Source organism: Symphalangus syndactylus, chromosome 17 (assembly GCF_028878055.3).
Source record: "Symphalangus syndactylus isolate Jambi chromosome 17, NHGRI_mSymSyn1-v2.1_pri, whole genome shotgun sequence".
Lineage (NCBI taxonomy): Eukaryota > Metazoa > Chordata > Mammalia > Primates > Hylobatidae > Symphalangus > Symphalangus syndactylus.
Window position 1 is genome coordinate 32,227,442 of NC_072439.2, and position 19,388 is coordinate 32,246,829.

The window sequence follows — 19,388 nt, forward strand, 5'->3', positions numbered from 1 at the left end:
TCAGTAACCATTGGAGGATAGAGTCCCAATACTTCAGCCCCCTTCCCTAGCCAAAAAAAAAAAAAAGGTGTGGGGGAAGAAAAACGAAAGAAGTGCCAAGCCCAGAGATTCCTTGTCCTTCCTTTGGGTCAGACTCCTGCTGCAGCCCCTGGAAAGAACCACCAAGAAGCTGGCCAAATTGATTTTTCTCCATGTCACAGGCCTCTGCTGGCCAACAGAGAGTTGGACTGCAGGAGTTGAGGTTCTAGGCAAAGGGGAAGGGCAGGGTGGATGAGAGAAGGAGGAGGAAAGCAAAGTTCTGATCAGCAATTGTCTGGTGAGTGGTTAAGGTCACTTAAGACACTATGGGACAAAAGTAAGAGGCTGATAGCCTGGCCAGACAAGACCTAACTATTCAGAACTCGGGGGTTTCCCACATTGGGGCTACACCTCTAACCTACCTTGAATCTTAAGGGAACTGAAAGAAAAGAGTCCAACATAAGGAATGGGACAGGAAAGCTGTAGGACTATGGAGAAAGGGATAGAGGCTTGGGGAGGAGCCAGGAGAAAGAAAGACAATGAGTTCCGAACTCAGGAACTCTCTAGTCACTTGGTTTGGCACAATTTCTAAGTGTTGCAGCATCCTGCAAGCTCAGGAAACATCCTGGGAAACATCCCATCCTTGGGTCCCCAGGGGCTCCAAGGTGGCATCTTTAGTAAAGGGGTTTCAAAATGCCAGTCCACGGAGGGTCACTGGTCAGAGATAAAAGTTCACTGAGTATGCCCTCACCTCCAAAAGAACAATGGTGAGTTGTTTTTTTTTTTAATATAAAGCTGGATTTGATAAGTTTCAAAGGACTATCTTTTATTCTGAGTGTGTCCTTCTTGCTTTTCTACCAAGTAATGATGGTGATAGTAAATAATAGGTTTTCTATTTGTAATATACTTACTTGATAAAATAAAAAGGCAAATCTTCAAGGTTTGTAGTTGTTTTAATTTTATTGAATGATGAAATTTAAAAGTCTGAGAACGGAAGGTAAGGTTGGTGAATAGGTACAAAAAATTAGAAAGTATAATAAGACCTACTATTTGATAGCACAATAGGGTGACTATAGTCAAGAATAACTCAACTGTACATTTTAAAATAACTTAAAGAGTGTAATTGGATTATTTGTAACTTAAAGGATAAACGCTTGAGAGGATGGATACCCTCTTCTCCATGATGTGCTTATTTCACATTGCATGCCTGTATCAAAATATCTCATGTGTCCCATAAATACATACACTGTGTACCCACAAAATTGAAAAAGTTGAAAAATAAATAAAAGTCTGAGAACTATTAACGAAGTGGTTAAGAGCCCAGAGAGTGTTCAGACAGACATGCAGACACCACTTACCTATTTATGAACTTCAGATAGGATTGCCAGATTTGAAAAACAAAAAACAAAAACAGGATGCTCAGTTAAATGTGAATTTCAGATACATAATTTTTGGGGGGCTAGTATACCCACACACACCCACACACACCACACACAACACACACACACCTACTTATTATCTGAAATTCAAATTATCTGAAAGCCCTTACTTGAGAAGATTGCCTAACTTTTTCATTCCTAACATACACTAAGCGTTTACTAAATTTTACTTCTTGTTTTTATTTTGTTTTTATAATACACAGTATCAAGCAAACTTTTTGTTTTTGAAACCCCGGCTGTGTCACAATATGACTAGCTGTATGATTTAATCTAGTCATTTTATTCCTGGGAGCCCAAAACAGGAATTATAAATGTTCATTCACTGACTTGCTGTAAAAGTGAGAGAAAAGGCTGTATGAAATAGCTCCCCAAGGTTCGTTATTGTCGCTCCCCGCCCAAGCTCCCGTACACCAAAACTACACATCCCACAATCCTAGGCGGCGTCCCCTGGCCATTACCTCATTCCCTGGCCTCGTTCCCCCAATCCCGGCCTCTCCAGGGGTGTAGCAGCAGGGCTGTTCTCGCGACTTTTGCTTTACCCTTCTGCTGTGCTACTGCTCTCGCGAGACTTCCTGCTCATCTGCCGCTCCCTTTGCCGCCGCCTTAGCCCGGGACCCGAACCCAGCCTCTCCCCTACCTGAACACCGGCCCCGGCTCCACCGAGGCCCCGGTCCCCCAGCCCCGTCTCGCCGCCGCCATGGCGGACCCTAAATACGCCGACCTTCCCGGCATTGTGAGTACAGGGCCGGCCCCGGCTCCCCAGGACCGCGCCCCCGACCTCCCAAGGACCCCCAACAGAAACCAGCCCGCGACCCCTCCCGCCTGCAGCCCATCCTCCGCCCAAGGGCTCCCGCCGCTCGTTCTCCGATCGGCCTCAGCACCCCCCGAACTCTTCTGACCCGACTGGGCCGGGCCGCCGGACGGCGCACCAGGCCCCCTTTCCGGCAGTCGCCGGTAGCTCGGCCCAGAAATCGACTCCGGGTACTGACCGCTTGTGCCTGAGTGTTTCCACCATCCGTGTCAACGCCTCCCATGTCCCCCCCCCAAATCTCTCAATAAGACCCCATCGCTACCCCAGACACACACACCAGACCACTTAGCGATGGCCTTCATCCTGCCAAGGAAGAGGTTACCGTGGCAGAACCCTCTTGTGCCACATGGGGAGCTCTATCCTTGGGGGAACCTGTGCCCTCCCCCACCCCCCACTCCCATGACAATCCTGGCGTGTACCTTCCTTTTGTGCTGCCCTGCCTGCTTCTCAAGGTGAGGGTTGGGACACAGGACCTTGAGTACTAAGGTCCTGAGTCACTCTCAATCCTTGTGCCAGGGTAGTGGTGTACGGGGCCTAATTGGAGGATAGCCTTCACCTTCTTCGGCAATAGTGATTGCCAAGGACCTTTCCGCCTCTAGATTTAGAGTAACATCGTTGCTATCACTTACACTCACCGTTTACTGTCAGGTCCCAATTGTCTCCGCTGTCATCCCTACCCCTTGAGACATGGGAGCTGACATACTGTTGACTCACGGGGCAGGTGGAGGAGAAAGGACAGAACCTTGGCATCACACCCTGCCTTCTCCATTAGCTTATTCAAATGGAATGGGGTAAGGGGTGTTGTTGGATGCTGGGTAGTGAGGTTGGGTGGTCACTGCTTCTACCTGCAGGCCAGGAATGAGCCAGATGTTTATGAAACCAGCGACCTACCTGAGGATGATCAAGCGGAGTTCGATGCGGTAAGAATGTGTGCTGCCACAGACTCCTCCGGACTCTGACCTTTCTCCCCTAGACAGGTCCTTCCCTTTCTCTGGGGAGCTACAGCAATAAGCGGGTATGCCAACCCCAGCCTGGGTGGTATGTAGGTTGCAGGGCTTGCAGCCACCAATGAGCAATGGCAGGAGGGAGAGTCAAGTCAGTGGAATTACAGCTAACAACATCTGTTTGCAAAGCCCTGATTCTTGGGCCTTTTAAATAAAATTGAAATATCTCAAAACAGGTTTGGGGCTAGTGACTTAGGCCCCTGGGTTCTAACCCATGGAAATGAATCATGAAGCCTGGGCACTTGTAATAAACTGCTACCAAGAACTAGACTTTGAAATATAGAGAAATACTTTTTCAATGTGAATATCCAGTATCCATTGGGCAAGGAATTAAGAAAGTGATTCCAAGATTTTAAAGCAAAATAAATTTGAGGAAGAATGTAAATATTTCATATCAGCGGAGGTGAGACTGTGGTTGCATTTTTAGATCCGAGAACTCTGAGGATGGAGTAATTAGGTACGGACACATTTTAACTGTGAGGGGAAACATTTAGTATGGTTTACTGAGTGTGTTCATTCTGTGTTTTTTTTGTGCAATGCAAAGGAAGAAATGTCTCTGCCCCCAATGAGCCCCAGACTAATGGGGAATTAGGATACATATGGGAAACATATAGAAGGAAAAAAAAGTTGAGTGAATGGAAATCAATATAGTAAAAACTCTGTTTAAGTGCCAAGGGGTGTGTTTATAGGATGTGTTTTAGGTTCTATTATTTCTGAAGAGAGCTGGGCTGGGATCACATTGATGATGTGAGTTCTCAGTAAAGGTGTGTCCAAGAGTCATTGCAATATGCAGGCTCAGTATGCTTGTCTGTAAGTCCTGTGGCTATGTCTGTGGGGCTGGTTAGTTCTGGGGAATGCTGACTGCTGGCTTACAATGTATGGCTTGGCGTACTCACTTATTTCTTATTTGACTCCCCCATGTGGAAGTGGTTCTTACATTGTGGGAAACACCTTCTCTGTCCCTTCTCCCAGTGGTGTGTTCCTTGTGGCTTCTGTATTTGCTGGCATGCCAATCTATCCCCCAAGCTTGAGTATCTTGGAGATAATGCAGATGATGTTGTTGCTCAAGGACCTGGGTGTGCACCTGTCACTCCAAGAGGCATCTTATAGGAAGCTGCCTCTGTCCTCACAGAATAGGAGTGTATACAATCGGTTCTCTGTATTTATCGGTTCCAAACCCATGGATTCAACCAACCACACATGGAAAATATTTTTTAAAAATAAAAAATAGGCCCAGTGCGGTGGTTCATGCCTGTAATCCCAGCACTTTGGGAGGCTGAGGCAGGTGGATCATTTGAGGTCAGAAGTTCGAGACCCCGTCTCTACTAAAAAATATAAAAATTAGCAAGGCGTGGTGGCGAGCGCTTATAGTCCCAGCTACTAGGGAGGCTGAGGCAGAATTGCTTGAACCTGGGAGGTGGAGCTTGCAGTGAGCCGAGATTACACCACTGCACCCCAGCCTGGGTGACAGAGCAAGACTCCATCTAAAAAAAAAAACCAGTACAACAATTAAAAAAATACAAAATTTAAAAACACAATATAACAACTATTTACATAGCATTTACATTGTACTAGGTATTTTAAGTAATCTAGAGATGATTTGAAGTATACAGGAGGATGTAGGTAGGTTATATGCAGATACTGTGCCAATTTATATAGAAGATGGGAATGTATGCAGATTTTGGTATCAAGGGAGGTCCTGGAACCAGTCTCCCGCAGTTGCCAAGGGACAGCTGTATGCTGAGAACTTTACTGTACTACCACAGTTCAGACTGTTCAACTTAGGCCTAGGCTTCTGCCCTTCATGGTGAGATAATGAATAGAACTCAATCCTTTTGTCGCTGTGATACAAACAGGTAGTTTCACAGTAATCCCCTTTCTAAACAAAAAAATATATATTGTCATTCCCTTTTGAAGATACTGGGATATCTCTTAATAAAAAGGAGATGACACCCATTCCAGGTGTGGAAGAACCTGACTGTGCAGCTCTGATTGGCTGTTTCTCCCCCAGAGCCTGAACAGCCTATTTTAGTAGCATCTAGTGGGGTGGCTGATGAGGAGAGGATACTGAGTGTTCATTTCCTGTGGCATGTTGCCCAGGGTGCCAGTATAGAAGTGCATATAAGCTGAACAGCAAATACAAGAAGAGTTGAATTGTTTCTGTCACCTAAGGCTCAGCTAAGTGACTCTCTGTCACTAGGGAGGAATGGGGTGGGCAGACCTTCAGCCGCTTCAGGAGCCCTAAGAGCCAAGATGTTTCCTGATGTCAGCTAATGTCTCTGGCCCCCGCATGTCCCTATGGGTCTTGCAGCTTTCGGGAAGTCAGCTGAGTAATGGCTCTGCCGCTGCTTTTAATACTGACGTAAATACGCAATTTGAGGAGCAGTGAATTGTATGCTTAGATAATTTAGAAATGTCATGTCCATGAGGCCTGGGATCTCACCAGCAGCCTGTCTGTTTCCTGCCTACCTGCCCAAGACTTTGTACAAGTGACAGTGCACATGACCTGTCTTGTGGCTGAACCATGAGATTTTCAGTCACCTTCTTTTTTGTTGTTGTTTTTTTTGTTTTTTTTGAGGCGGAGTCTCGCTCTGTTGCCCAGGCTGGAGTGCAGTGGCGTGATCTTGGCTCACTGCAAGCTCCACCTCCCGGGTTCATGCCATTCTCCTGCCTCAGCCTCCCGAGTAGCTGGGACTGTAGGTGCCCACCACCACACCCGGCTAATTTTCTTGCATTTTTAGTAGAGATGGGGTTTCACTGTGTTAGCCAGGATGGTCTTGATCTCCTGACCTCATGATCCGCCTGTCTTGGCCTCCCAAAGTGCTGGGATTATAGACGTGAGCCACCGTGCCCAGCCTCAGTCGCCTTCTTAACCCCTGACAACAGCATTCTCCACCTTAATCTTCAGATTATTTTCAACTTTAATTTTATCAGTTTTTAAAGTAGGTAATATATGCACAGGGAATAGAGGATTCAAGGCTAAGTAGTGAAAAATCTGCCTCCCACCTCTGCCTACCACCACTCAGTTCTCTTCCCTAGAGACAACTAATATGGACAGACTCTTGTGGAACCTTTCAGGGGGTCTCCAGATTTCTTTCTGATTTTTGAGACAGAGTCTTACTCTTTCCCCCAGGCTGGAGTGCAGTGGCACAATCTTGTCTCACTGCAACCTTTGCCTCCCCGGTTCAAGCAATTCTCCTGCTTCAGCCTCCCAAGTAGCTGGAATTACAGGCATGTGCCACCACATCTGGCTAATTTTCTGTATTTTTAGTAGAAATGGGGTTTCACCATGTTGGCCAGGCTGGTCTCAAACTCCTGGCCTCAAGTGATCCACCCATCTTGGCCTCCCAAAGTGCTGGGATTACAGGCGCGAGCTACCACACCAGCTGGGTCTCCAGATTTCTGTCTAAAGGAATAGTCAAGTTGTGTCGACCCTCACTGCTCCATAACTTTCTTCCTGTGATTCCTCCACTGTGGAAGAAATTGGGCTACTAAAGGAAAAATGTCCTCAAACATCCCTTAAAGATTTAAATTGCTAATTTAACTTAAACATAAACATTTTCTGATTCCCATAGTGGGGAGGATGGGGGAGGAAAGCATAAAAGATTTAAATTTTGCTACAGATGATCATGAATTTTTTTTTTTTTTTTTTTTGAGACAGAGTTTCACTCTTTTTGCCTAGGCTGGAGTGCAATGGTGTGATCTCAGCTCACTGCAACCTCCACCTCCCGAGTTCAAGAGATTCTCCTGCCTCAGTCTCCCGAGTAGCTGGAATTACAGGTGTCCATCACCACACCTGGCTAATTTTTTGTATTTTCAGTAGAGACAGGGTTTCACCATGTTGGCTAGGCTGGTCTCGAACCCCTGACCTCAGGTGATCCACCCACCTAGCCCTCCCAGAGTGCTGGGATTACAAGCATGAGCCACTGTGCCTGGCCAATCCTGATTTTTCTACTATCCCTTTAAAATAATTTTAGCAGGAAGTAAAATCTTCTAAAACAGGAATGGACCAGGAAAGTGCACAGGCTGTAGCCCTTTCCTCCTCAATCTGGGAAGATCTCTTTGCACTTCAGACACTCCCAGGTTAATTGGGGCAATAGGCTTGCTTGGAGATTTTTCTTAAAATGTTTGGAAAACGAATTCCCAAATAGAATTCCACCCATACACACACCCCCACCCTAACCCCCGGGGCCCACAGCCTGCCTTGGGTCAGTGAGGCTTTCTGCTCATGGCTTTGAACTGCTGGAATAAGGGAAGTAAATTAAGAAAAACCTCATTAGAAACAATTTAGCTTCTCTCTTTATGGCATAACTACCCCCAGTAAAAGGGGAAAAAATGACCTAGCCATAGTTTGATGGGGCCCTGGCAGAGGCTTCATTTCTCCAAAAGGTAGATATTACTGGACACTCCTGAGATGAGAAACAGTACTTCCTTACAATTTAGAAGATCCTGGAGTATGCTTGATTGTGTTCATTGACTGTTGGTGCACTTAAACTTACCTGAGTTTTTCCTAATGCTTCCCCCATCCTCCCTCCTCACCACCTTGCCTGGACACTAGTTTGCACAAGTAAGACCATTCAATGCTTCTTCTCTGCATGTTTTTTTCATCTGCCATCTCGCATGCAATGCTCTGCCACTGTGCTATTGTTGTAGCTAATCGTTTTAAATTCCAGTGAGTCCCTGACTGGGTCACTGAGGGGCCTGCTGGCCTTATGTTTAAAGATCATTAATCAAGGGTTAGAAACAGCTATGATCCATGAATCATTGTCTCTTCCCCTTGTGAGGTCTGCAGAGTAAAACTGTCCAATGGAGGATGGGATAGAAGCATGGAGGCTATAAATGCTTTTGAACATGAGGCATTTAGGGGCTGGAGTTAGAAGGCAGTTTCCTTTCTCCTCCTCAGACTAAGATCAAATGAAGATTTTTCTATGGAACGACTTTTAGCTATTCTAGACAAGGATAGAGAACAAAAGGGATGACAGCCACAGTCCTCAGTTCTTGGCTGTATGTGGATTATCTCTGGGAAAAACTCATTTTAATATTCCCCTATGCTAGGTCTTTAGAGAAATGTAAATGGGATGAGAAGGAGGTTTATATGCAATTGTAAGATGATCACTTGGATTATTTGTGCTTTCGTGAGTCTTTCTGTTTCTGCACCCCTCCTTTTGAAATGGATGGATGGTCAGCAATATATTGATCCATCCCGGACAGTTTTACTCTACAGCTCTGTCCATCTTCCTTGTCATCATGGTTTTGAAGTCCCCTGGCTGCAGTGTTGGCATACAGCCTGAATAGGCTCAGAGAGTAGCAGTGGCCACTTTCCCTGTCTGATTTAGAACCTCAGGTCTTGCCCTCTGAGGCACAGCCACTTAGCCAAACAGCCCTGGGGGGTCTGGGAGTCCGTTAGTGAAAGAGACTGGGAGTCACATACTAGGTAAGCTGGCACCCGGGGCCAGGGCACTTGAAATCTTCCAATCAAGGTGACTAGCACTACTCCAGGTTATGCAGGAATCATGCCTAAAATCTCATCATCCTTCAGCCCACCCATAGGACAGACCTGGAGGTGGTATATACTATCTGCAAACTAATATACCACTTTTTCTTTGATTTTCTGTCCTCCCTATTCTGCCCAATCCGCATGGTTTGAACTTGAGCTTATGGCCCATTGTCTTCTTTCTCTCCTTGAGTTTCTCCCAAGCTGGTTTTAGCTTGGTGGGACAAATCAGAGAAAGGTATAGTGTGTGTACTTCTCCTTTGTGTTTGCATGTTTGCACTTATGGGTGCTTACACCCACTCTATGCAGAGACATCCCAGCCTCGACCACAGGACCTGCAGCCACCTCTACCCTGAGCTGAAAGAGGAATCTTTTTTTTTTTTTTTTTTTTTTTTTGAGACAGTCTCACTCTGTCACCCAGGCTGGAGTGCAGTGGCATGATCTCAGCTCACTGCAACCTCCGCTTCCCAGGTTCAACTGCAACCTCCACCTCCTGAGTTCAAATGATTCTCCTGCCTCAGCCTCCCGAGTAGCTGGGATTACAGGCACCCACCACCACGCCTGGCTAATTTTGTATTTTTAGTAGAGATAGGGTTTCACCATGGTGGCCAGGCTGGTCTCGAACTCCTGACCTCAAGTGACCCACCCGCCTCGCCCTCCCAAAGTGCTGGGATTACAGATGTGAGACACCATGCCTGGCGGAAAGAGGAATCTTGGCTGGGACCCTAGCATCATCTAGGGAACAGAGAGGTTGTGGGTCAGAGGTATCTGGATGAAATCTTGGTGAAAGGAAGCATTTGTTTTTAATCCCACCATGGTTTTTCATATGCACACAACCATCCTGAACCTTCCACACTTCCATCTGCCCATCAGCAGAGCTCCTAGAAAGGCAGGGCATACCACTGGATATCCCCTCCTGGCAGTTCTAAACCAGCCTTGCCTGGAAGTGGGAGCCTTATCTGTGTGGCCCAGACTCAAATAAGGCCTCTTGGAAATACTCTCACCCTTCCCCTTTGTCTACCCTCCAACCCCTGTGAATCTTGTGAACAGAGGGTTGAAGAAACATGTTCTGCACATGTGCTGGTAGCTGTGGATCTTGGTGTCCCCTGGACCCTCTGTGCAAGTACATCATGGCAGAATTGCTCTGGATCCCTCGGAGCTGCAGGGTGAGTTACTAGCCACTCAAGGTGGAGGCAAACACGCCAGGCTGCACAACGGACGAGGAGCAGCCCTGCCTCTTCCCTTACAGGAGGAAATGAGAACGGGGCTATACTTAGGTACTTCATCATTCCTTAAACTCACCATCTGTACCTGACATATTTTGTTTTGTCTCACCTAAAGTCATATCAGACTTCCTACCTGATCACTCTCATTGTGACTGATTCTGCCATCCAAATGTCTAATTTTTCACAGCTAGAGAAACCAAGAGATAGGAAGACAAGGGCCATGAACTAAGAAGGGGAACTCCTCTCCTGAGAATTATTGACCCTCTATCAGCTACAAGTCTAAGAATCTCTAACTTCTGCTTCATCTTTTACCATTTCTAATAGCTTCCCCGCCACCTCAGCCTTCTCTCCCCAGTTTCTTACTCCATGCCACTGGCTTGTAACATCTAACTCCTAGTTTTCAGATGATCCTAAACTGCTGCTGTTAATGGCAAAGCTTCATGACATCCTCACCACCAGAGGGAAAAGGGTCTCATGCTCTTCTTTCTCTTGGGGTATATGGTGACCCCAGCTGAAATTTCTTGGCCCCTAAATTTCGCTAGGCTCCCCTGGGGCCCTGTGGTGCAGTGTGTTGGAAGACTGTCATGTAGTGCATGTGACAATTTGCTAATAACAATTTTGTCTTTTTTTTCCCTCCCTCATCCCCATTCCCCTACTCCCTTTCCTTTTAACTCTTTTGATTTTCTCACCTCTGGGGAAACCACAAGGAGCTGGTAAGAAGCCTGACCTTTCATCTGCTTTTTAACGGGGTGTGCTATGATGAGCAGTTGTTTCTCTGTCCTTTAGACTCTACTAAATCTTTCATTCCTCTATTCAGTCCCACACCCAGCCTTTTCCTATCTCACAAGTCACTGTAATTATACTGCCCCCAACTCATGCCCCAGATCTTCAAGACACTGCTGGAGTAGGTGCTACTGGAGGACTAGAGTGTGCTCCCGGGCCACAGCCTTGGAGAGGCTCCAGAGGATGCCAGCGCCAGGTAGCCCAACTGGCCCAGGACACTCTCCCACAGCAGGAATGAAAATGCTCTCTGTGCCTGTGACTGTCCAGAACCTCTGAGACTCACCATCTATGTGTTGACCCTCTTTTACTCCCCGCTTTCCCTACTTAGGAACGTAAATAAGAAAGTAGGTTCCCATCTGCATAGTGCCTGCCAATAATAAGGGCTTAACAAATAGTAGCTATGATTAATTTTTTCCTGGGTCTGTAGGTTATGCCTCCCATTCCTCTTTTTTAAGAGGATTAAACAAAAGAGGATGGGTGGGATTGGCCTGGATTGGGGCTTTCACAGGGAGAAGTGGCATATTCGTGAGTATGAACTTCAGAGAAGATGGTTGTCTATCCTTAGCCTGAGCCCTTCTCAGTTGATAAGAGGCCAGAGATCACACAGCTATTAGGTGGGTGGGTGTTCTGGCTGTAACATTTCAGAACAGGTTAAAGAGATAATCATTTGGGACTCAAATGTCTCTTCCCCTGGGCACTTGCATATGGGACATTGAGTCCTTTTGTTTTCCCTTGATCTATAGCTCTTACCCCTCTGCCCAGTAATTCCGAGGAAGAGGTAAAGATCAAAGTTGATACTTTGTCCTTTCCCCCCCCTTTCCTTATTTTTAAAGCTGCCACCCACACTGATTCCTGCTCTAATAGCAGAGCAGAGATGAAGGAAGGAGCTTCCTTCTATCTGCTTTTCTTTCTCAATGATGTCTCACCATGTGCCCCTCACACCCTCTCCCCACATACCTACACACAGGCAGAGGTTCTCAGTCCTGGCTGTAGGTTAGAATCACCTGGATATCTAGCCCTACCCCAGAATAATTCATTAGAATCACCAGAAGTGGGCCCAGGCCTTTTTTTTTTTTTTCTTTTCTCTTTCTTTTTTTGAGACAGGGTCTCACTCTGTTGTCCAGGCTGGAGTGCAGTGGCATGATCTCTGCTCACTGCAGCCTTCACCTGTCAGGCTCAAGTGACCCTTTCACCTCAGCCTCCTGAGTAGCTGGGACCACAGGCACGTGCCACAATACCCAGCTATTTTATATTTTTTGTTGCCCAGGCTGGTCTTGAACTCCTGAGATCCACCTGCCTTGGCCGAACTTTGGGAGGCCGAGGCGGGTGGATCACTTGGATCCTAATTCCAAGTGATCTACCCGCCTCGGCCTCCCAAAGTGCTGGGACTACAGACAGGCTTGAGCCACCATTGCCCGGCTGTATATTTAAAAAAAAAAAAAAAAAAAATTCTAAGTGATTCTAACATGCAGCCTGGGGTGAGAACCATTGTTCTAGGTGAAAGAAGGAAGGCTTATTTTGCCTTCCTCCCGTAGAAGGTGGAGATGTTATCCCCAACAGAAAAAGACTCCTGGGTCTCCCTCCTCCTTCCATCAGTACTCTGTTGGGAGCTATCAGGCTTATGACAATTGAAAAAGGGACATGCAGTCAGGAGTGCTTGGTGCAGTCTTGGTGTTGTCACTGGAATCTGAACAGCATGTAGATATCTAGTAAGGAGGGAACCTCTCTTTCAGTTTCTAGGGTAAAGTCTCTTTCACCACCTACTTGTGTCCCCTGTTTTTGGAAGAGCTTCAGTGCTTAAAGCATAGCAGAGGAGTCAGGGAGAAATATCAGGTGCTGCAGCATCTCTGAAGAGATGCTGGGTTATCTCCATTTCAGAGCTTACATGTGGCTCTTGCCCATGGATACTCTTGGCAAGCAGATATTGCCTATGTTTGTTGCTTCTAAGATGTCCCATAAAGATAATCCAGTAAGCCCTTGCCCCTTCTCCCTATCCCTGAATTCACTGGCCTCATGGCAGCCTGGAAATCAGGCTTCTGGTCAGGCCCTCTATCGGCCTTCTTTTTGTACTAAGAGCTTGTGTCTTACCTTCAACAGGTTTAAAGTCCTAATATTCACACTCAGGGTTAGTGGCCTGATTATCTGCCTTCCCTCCTCTTTCCTTCTAGCAAGGATGGGAGGTTAACATTAAAATGGACTTGCTCAGCGGGCAAGGAGATTTACTTTTGGGAGGGGGAGGTTAAAAGAGGTCAGGTTGGTTTCTTGCCTTGAGTGCATGGTGTGTGCCAGACAACTGGGAGGGGTAGCATTGGGGGATGGGAAGGCTTATGTACAGAGAGGGTGGGGAGGTTATGCTCCCTCTGTTCCCAGTTGAATGAGGGTGTTAATATTTATACAACTGAGGCTCCAAATTTACCAGGAAGCTTCAGTTTCCTAGGTTAAGCCTGGGTGGGCACCTTGGAATAGAGCCATCTTTCTTTCCCCTTGGACAAGTAGGGCCCAGTCACCTAATGGTTTGGGGATTTTGTGGGGTAGAGTAAGTTTTAGAGTGGGAATGAGTGTGTCCCTGGCCTAAACTACCTGTTCTTGCAGGAGGAGCTGACAAGCACAAGTGTGGAACACATCATTGTCAATCCTAATGCTGCCTATGACAAGTTCAAGGACAAGAGAGTGGGGACAAAGGGACTTGGTGAGACTGGGCTGGAAGTTGGGTGGGGGGAAGACTGGAGGATAAGCATGAGAAGTGGCTTCCTGTCCTAAGGTCTTAGTGAGTTGTGCCTGGGGGAAGGGGTCCCTCATGGAGATCTTTTATGGAAGCCCTCACAGTCACCTGAGACCATGACTGCCTTGGGCCTAGATCAGGCCCTCAGTTCCATCTTCTTTTCTTGGCAGATTTCTCAGATCGTATTGGAAAAACCAAGAGGACAGGATATGAATCTGGAGAATATGAGATGGTTTGTTGTGTGTGTGTGTGTTGATGAGAATGGTGTAGTGACCCTATCTAGCAGACATGTAGTAGGGAGATCAAGGGATACAGGCGGGATTCTGTTCCTCCTCTGTTCCTGAGGAAGCAGCAGGATGCAGTCAGGGAAACTCTGCCCTCCTGCTGTTTGTTCTGGAGAGCCTCCAGCCCTCTAGCTATCTCAGTTCTTTGGTACTAGGGTGTTGTGGATTCTCAATTGGATATGATACCTTTATGACTTAGGCCCAGGGTGTGGATGAATTCTTGAGGCTGCCTGTAATGAGACGTATAACATTACCCTCTGTGCTTGCTCTCTAGCTTGGAGAGGGTATGGGAGTGAAGGAGACACCCCAGCAAAAGTACCACCGCCTACTGCATGAGGTCCAAGAGCTGACAACTGAAGTTGAAAAAATCAAGGTAACTACAAACTCTCTTCTCTCTTCTCTGCTGTGACTTACACAGTAGAGGAAGACCTCAACCAAGAAGAGAAAGATTCCCTGCCTGGCCGGGTGTGGTGGCTCATGCCTATAATCCTACCACTTTGGGAGGCCGAGGTAGGCGGATCACTTGAGGTCAGGAGTTCAAGACCAGCCAGGCCAACATGATGAAACCCCATCTGTACTAAAAAAAAATACAAAAAATTAGCCAGGTGTGGTGGCACATGCCTGTAATCCCAGCTACTCGGGAGGCTAAGGCAGGAGAATTGCTTGAACTCGGAGGCAGAAGTTGCAGCGAGCCGAGATCATGCCACTGCACTCCAACCTGGGCGACACAGTGAGACTCCATCTCAAAAAACAAAAGAAAGAAAGATTCCTTAAGCTCCTGGATAAAGGGGCTAAGGTTTCCAGAGTTTAGAAATATGCATCCATCTGTATGCAGTGCTACACACAGGTGGGCAGTCTGTCATGCTAAAAACCATCCCAGTGACCTCCAGCTACAACTACCTTTAAAGGACTTTACCTATTTTTTTGCTTCTTGATTCATTCATGCCATCCCCCGATTTCTACCTTTTTTCATACTAGACGACAGTGAAGGAGTCAGCCACGGAGGAGAAGCTGACCCCTGTGGTGCTGGCTAAACAGCTGGCAGCCCTGAAGCAGCAGCTGGTTGCTTCCCACCTGGAGAAGCTGCTGGGACCAGATGCTGCAATCAACCTTACCGACCCCGATGGCGCCCTGGCTAAGTGGGTACCCTACTTTGTTGAAAAATTATTGCTGATTGGGGTTGTGGATGGACTCAGCCAGCTACTGACAGGGGTGCTAAGTGGCAGAGAAGTGGCTTAGATGTTTCTTAATGCTGATTATGAGGCAAAAGTGAGGGAGAGTGACTGGCCCTCCTCCTTCCAGTCATGATATTATTACTCGGTCTCCTAACTAGGCGCCTACTGCTGCAGCTGGAAGCAACAAAGAACAGCAAAGGGGGATCAGGGGGAAAAACCACTGGGACCCCGCCAGATAGCAGCCTTGTCACTTATGAACTACATTCTCGGCCTGAGCAGGACAAGTTCTCTCAAGCTGCTAAAGTAAGTGTGGATACAGTGTTGGTTGGGAAGCCAAGGGGAGACGTGACCCTAGGGATTTTCCTGCCTCTCTCCAAGGAGAGGGTGCTGGGAAGGCTTCTGATTACTCTGATTCCTCTTGATTGATTCCTCTTTTGATTCCTGATTCCTTGTTCTCTCTGTTTCTTTCTCTTTTTTTTTTTTTTTTGAGACGGAGTCTTGCACTGTTTCCCAGGCTGGAGTGCAGCGGCGCAATCTTGGCTCACTGCAAGCTCCGCCTCCCGGGTTCATGCCATTCTCCTGCCTCAGCCTCCTGAGTAGCTGGGACTACAGGGGCCCGCCACCATGCCCAGCTCATTTTTTGTATTTTTAGTAGAGATGGGGTTTCACCGTGTTAGCCAGGATGGTCTCGATCTCCTGACCTCGTGATCCGCCCGCCTCGGCCTCCCAAAGTACTGGGATTACAGGCATGAGCCACCGCGCCCGACCTCATTCTCTATGTTTCCCTCGCCCATCTACCTTCAGTTAGGATTTTAAGATTGTGGCTAGATGCCGGGCGCGGTGGCTCACGCCTGTAATCCCAGCACTTTGGGAGGCCGAGGCGGGCAGATCACGAGGTCAGGAGATCGAGACCATCCTGGCTAACACGGTGAAACCCCGTCTCTACTAAAAATACAAAAAATTAGCCGGGTGAGATGGCGGGCGCCTGTAGTCCCAGCTACTCCGGAGGCTGAGGCAGGAGAATGGCGTGAACCCCGGGGGGTGGAGCCTGCAGTGAGCCGAGATCGTGCCACTGCACTCCAGTCCAGCCTGGGCGACAGCGAGACTCTGTCTCAAAAAAAAAAAAAAAAAAAAAGATTGTGGCTAGGTATGTATTCCAGGGAAAGGAGTCCCTTGGGGTGGCGAGTGGCAAGCAGAGTAGAGCAGGATGGTATTCCTCCCATTGCAACAGCAGGGAAGCAGATGGCAAATAATCTCACCTCCTTCCTCCCACTAGGTCGCAGAACTTGAAAAGCGCCTGACAGAGCTGGAGACAGCTGTACGTTGTGATCAGGATGCTCAGGTCAGGTGTTCTCCTGTACATAATCTGAGCCTTAGATCCTGCAACTCTAGGCCTTAAGGTCTACAACATTCCACATAAGCCTGGGAGGAGTCATCAAAGGGCTTCAGTTACAGGGATCAGCTAGTGGGTTCCCAGCTAGAACCAGGAAAGATGGGAGAAGATGATAATCATGGAGATATAAGGACCACTCACTTCTTCCCTCCCTTTCCCACCAGAATCCCCTTTCTGCAGGTCTACAGGGAGCCTTTCTCATGGTGAGTTTGGAAGAAACTGGAGTGTTTGGATCACAGAGGGGATAATTGGGATTGGGTTTGCTTTGAGGGTTATTTTTGAGTTTGTAGCTATATATTAATTTAGTGGAATATGGGAGGCCTCTTCCTAGTCTGCCTTTCCTCTTCATGATGCTTGTCCCAACTTCCATCCCCAGGAGACTGTAGAGCTGTTGCAAGCAAAGGTGAGCGCCCTAGACCTTGCAGTTTTGGATCAAGTGGAGGCTCGGCTACAGGTATTAAATTGAGGGAAAATTAAATTATGGATAGCTTGGGACTTTGGAAGCCCTGGATGCCCTATCAACCTTAAAATCTGTGTTTTCAGAGTGTCCTGGGAAAGGTGAACGAGATTGCCAAGCATAAAGCCTCTGTAGAAGATGCAGATACACAAAGCAAGGTCAGGAAGACACCTTCCCTATCTCCTCTCCACCCCCTCAGGTTCTCCGAGTGCCAGTGTCAAAGCATGAGAACACACTGACTCCTCAGGTCCCCATCTTCGTAAGCTCTTATGAAGAGCTTATCAGCTTGGAAAGTCAGGGCACTGCTTTCCTCTGCCCACTTGATCCTTTCCCCCATTATGGTAAAGTAGCAGTCTGTGCATACTGACCTGGCTGCCTCAGCCATCCCCTCTGGGCCCTATTGTGTCCCTTCAGGTGCACCAGCTATATGAAACTATACAGCGCTGGAGCCCCATTGCCTCCACCCTCCCTGAGCTGGTGCAGAGACTTGTCACCATCAAGCAGCTGCACGAGCAAGGTGGGAGGCCAGCTGCCAGGAGTGCTAAGAGAAGTTGAAAAATGGGCAACTTTTGGTCCCCTCCCTCATCTTGGATTCTAGTCTCAACCATACATTTCTTTTGTAGCCATGCAGTTTGGTCAGCTCCTGACACACTTGGATACCACCCAGCAGATGATTGCTAATTCCTTGAAGGACAATACCACCCTCTTGACCCAGGTGTGTGCCCCTTTGTTGATCTGTCTCCTTTCTCCAGCATGTGCAAACTAGGTTCTCCAGTGTTATAGGGTTCTGCCTTAGCCTATTTTGTAGCATGGTGTTGTGGCAGGGGGTTGGTCTGGAGTCTCCATCTTGCTTTCAATGTGAAGGCCCTTTGACAACTTATTTAATCTATGAAACTCCATCTTTCCATCTGGGAAATTATACCTCCCTCAGAGTTATGTAGATGAGGTGAAATAACATGGGCAAATTGTTAGGGGCTAGTGAACGTGCTTTCTTATAAAACCCCACTCTTTCCCTTTGTCATCTCAACTTTACTCTCCCTGATAAGCACAGTACACTGGAAGGAATCTGGGCTTTGAAGTCAGAAGCAGGCCCTAATCTGGTTCTGTCGCTTCCTTTCTGACCGTGGACAATGAGCCTCACCTAGTTCCTTCATTGTTTTAGTAATGCCTGGCACACAGCAAGTCCACAATTTCTTTTTATTGTTTTTTATTTTTAAGACAGTCTTGCTCTGTTGCCCAGGCTGGAGTGCAGTGGCGTGATCTCAGCTCACTGCAGCCTCTACCTCCCGGGCTCAAGTGATTCTCATGCCTCAGCCTATTGAGTAGCTGGGATTACAGGCACGTGCCACCACACCTAATTTTTTTTTTAGTAGAGACGGGGTTTCACCATGTTGTCCAGAGTGGTCTCAAACTCCTGACCTCAAGTGATCCCACCCATCTCGGCCTCCCAAAGTGCTGGGATTACAGGTGTGAGCCACTGCACCTGGCCGCAAGTCCACAATTTCTGTTGGAGGTACTGTTCTCAGTGCTGGAAGAAGCATTAAAGTCAAGAGACCAGCATCAATCACAGGATCACTGAGATAAATGAAAAAATATATAAAAGACTTAGAATAATATCCTTTTCCTCCAGAGCAGTTTTCTAACATTTTGAACCAGTGAAACCCTGATTTCAACAAAATCTTATTTAGCTCTCATTACATAAAACAGATTTTAAAAAACTGTTCTGGCTGAAGTCAGGATGGGGATTCTAAAGAGTCCTGCCTGCATGAGCTCACACCTGAGCGTGGTCTATGGTACTCTAAGGGTAGCTTGAAAATTGGTGCTATAAACATAAACATCCCCCCTCTGTGGCCCACAAATTGTGCTTCCATTTGCCTTCTCTCAGAGAATTCCTTCAGGTCCTCATCCAGTTAAGCAACTGGACCTGACAAAGAGTAAAACCTCTCTACCACTTTGTAGGTGCAGACAACCATGCGTGAAAACCTGGCCACAGTTGAGGGGAACTTTGCCAGCATTGATGAACGGATGAAGAAGCTGGGAAAGTGAGCACATTTGGGAGCTGGAGAACAGGGGTTATCCCTACCCCTGTGAACTCTGTTAACAGCTTACATAGGGTTTCCCCTTTACTATAACTCTAGCATCCCCATCCCATTTGACACTGGGGGCAAGGGTTCTTCTTGCATGTGGGGTTTATACCCCTCCCCTGATGAATACAGAGTGGTAGCTAGGGGTTGGTTATTAGAAGGTGGTCTCCCCGCAGGCCTGGGGGATAAGGACGTGGGCCCAGCCACATGCCAGCTCATGTCCAATACTGCTTTGCCTGGTGTGGGGAAGGACTGGGTCTTGTCCTCCAACACAGCTTCTGTGGCTGACTATAATACTGTACAACTGTTTCTAACCATTAAATGCTGTTGTACTCTGTGTGGCCTCTGCTGTGTTTCCTGGGGAGGAAGCAGCACTAGGACATAGATATTCATTCATCATAACAGGCAATCTAAGCCACTCTATACTACAAGAGATGGATTTAAATTGTAACCTGTTCTTACCAAAGAACTAAATAAAAAATGAGTACAGAGCCAGAG

General features: G+C 47.3%; 1 protein-coding gene across 4 annotated transcripts; it reads left to right on the forward strand.

Moving 5' to 3' along the window:
• The first annotated feature begins 1,944 nt into the window (after nucleotides 1-1,944).
• DCTN2 (dynactin subunit 2) lies at nucleotides 1,945-19,387 on the forward strand. Of its 4 annotated transcripts, XM_055249023.2 has the most exons (16): nucleotides 1,981-2,190; nucleotides 3,120-3,188; nucleotides 7,831-7,839; nucleotides 10,700-10,705; nucleotides 13,368-13,464; nucleotides 13,668-13,729; nucleotides 14,056-14,154; nucleotides 14,760-14,920; nucleotides 15,115-15,259; nucleotides 16,233-16,298; nucleotides 16,514-16,552; nucleotides 16,726-16,803; nucleotides 16,893-16,964; nucleotides 17,221-17,323; nucleotides 17,430-17,521; nucleotides 18,766-19,387. In XM_055249023.2, exons 1-16 carry the CDS (start codon nucleotides 2,155-2,157, stop codon nucleotides 18,850-18,852), a joined length of 1,221 nt encoding a protein of 406 aa, XP_055104998.1. In that variant the 5' UTR covers nucleotides 1,981-2,154; the 3' UTR covers nucleotides 18,853-19,387. The 4 variants fall into 4 exon arrangements, with proteins under 4 accessions (XP_055104872.1, XP_055104998.1, XP_055104999.1 ...); XM_055249024.2 differs by lacking the exon at nucleotides 7,831-7,839; XM_055248897.2 differs by lacking the exons at nucleotides 7,831-7,839; nucleotides 10,700-10,705 and having other exon boundaries at nucleotides 1,945-2,190.
• The last annotated feature ends 1 nt before the right edge of the window (nucleotide 19,388 follows it).

Bases quoted from the DNA above. Each gene is read 5' to 3' on its own strand.
- DCTN2 (XM_055249023.2), top strand. From the start codon at position 2,155: ATGGCGGACCCTAAATACGCCGACCTTCCCGGCATT. The intron at 16,553-16,725 runs GTGAGTTTGGAA...TTCCATCCCCAG, and splicing joins TACAGGGAGCCTTTCTCATG to GAGACTGTAGAGCTGTTGCA. The intron at 16,965-17,220 runs GTCAGGAAGACA...GTGTCCCTTCAG, and splicing joins ATGCAGATACACAAAGCAAG to GTGCACCAGCTATATGAAAC.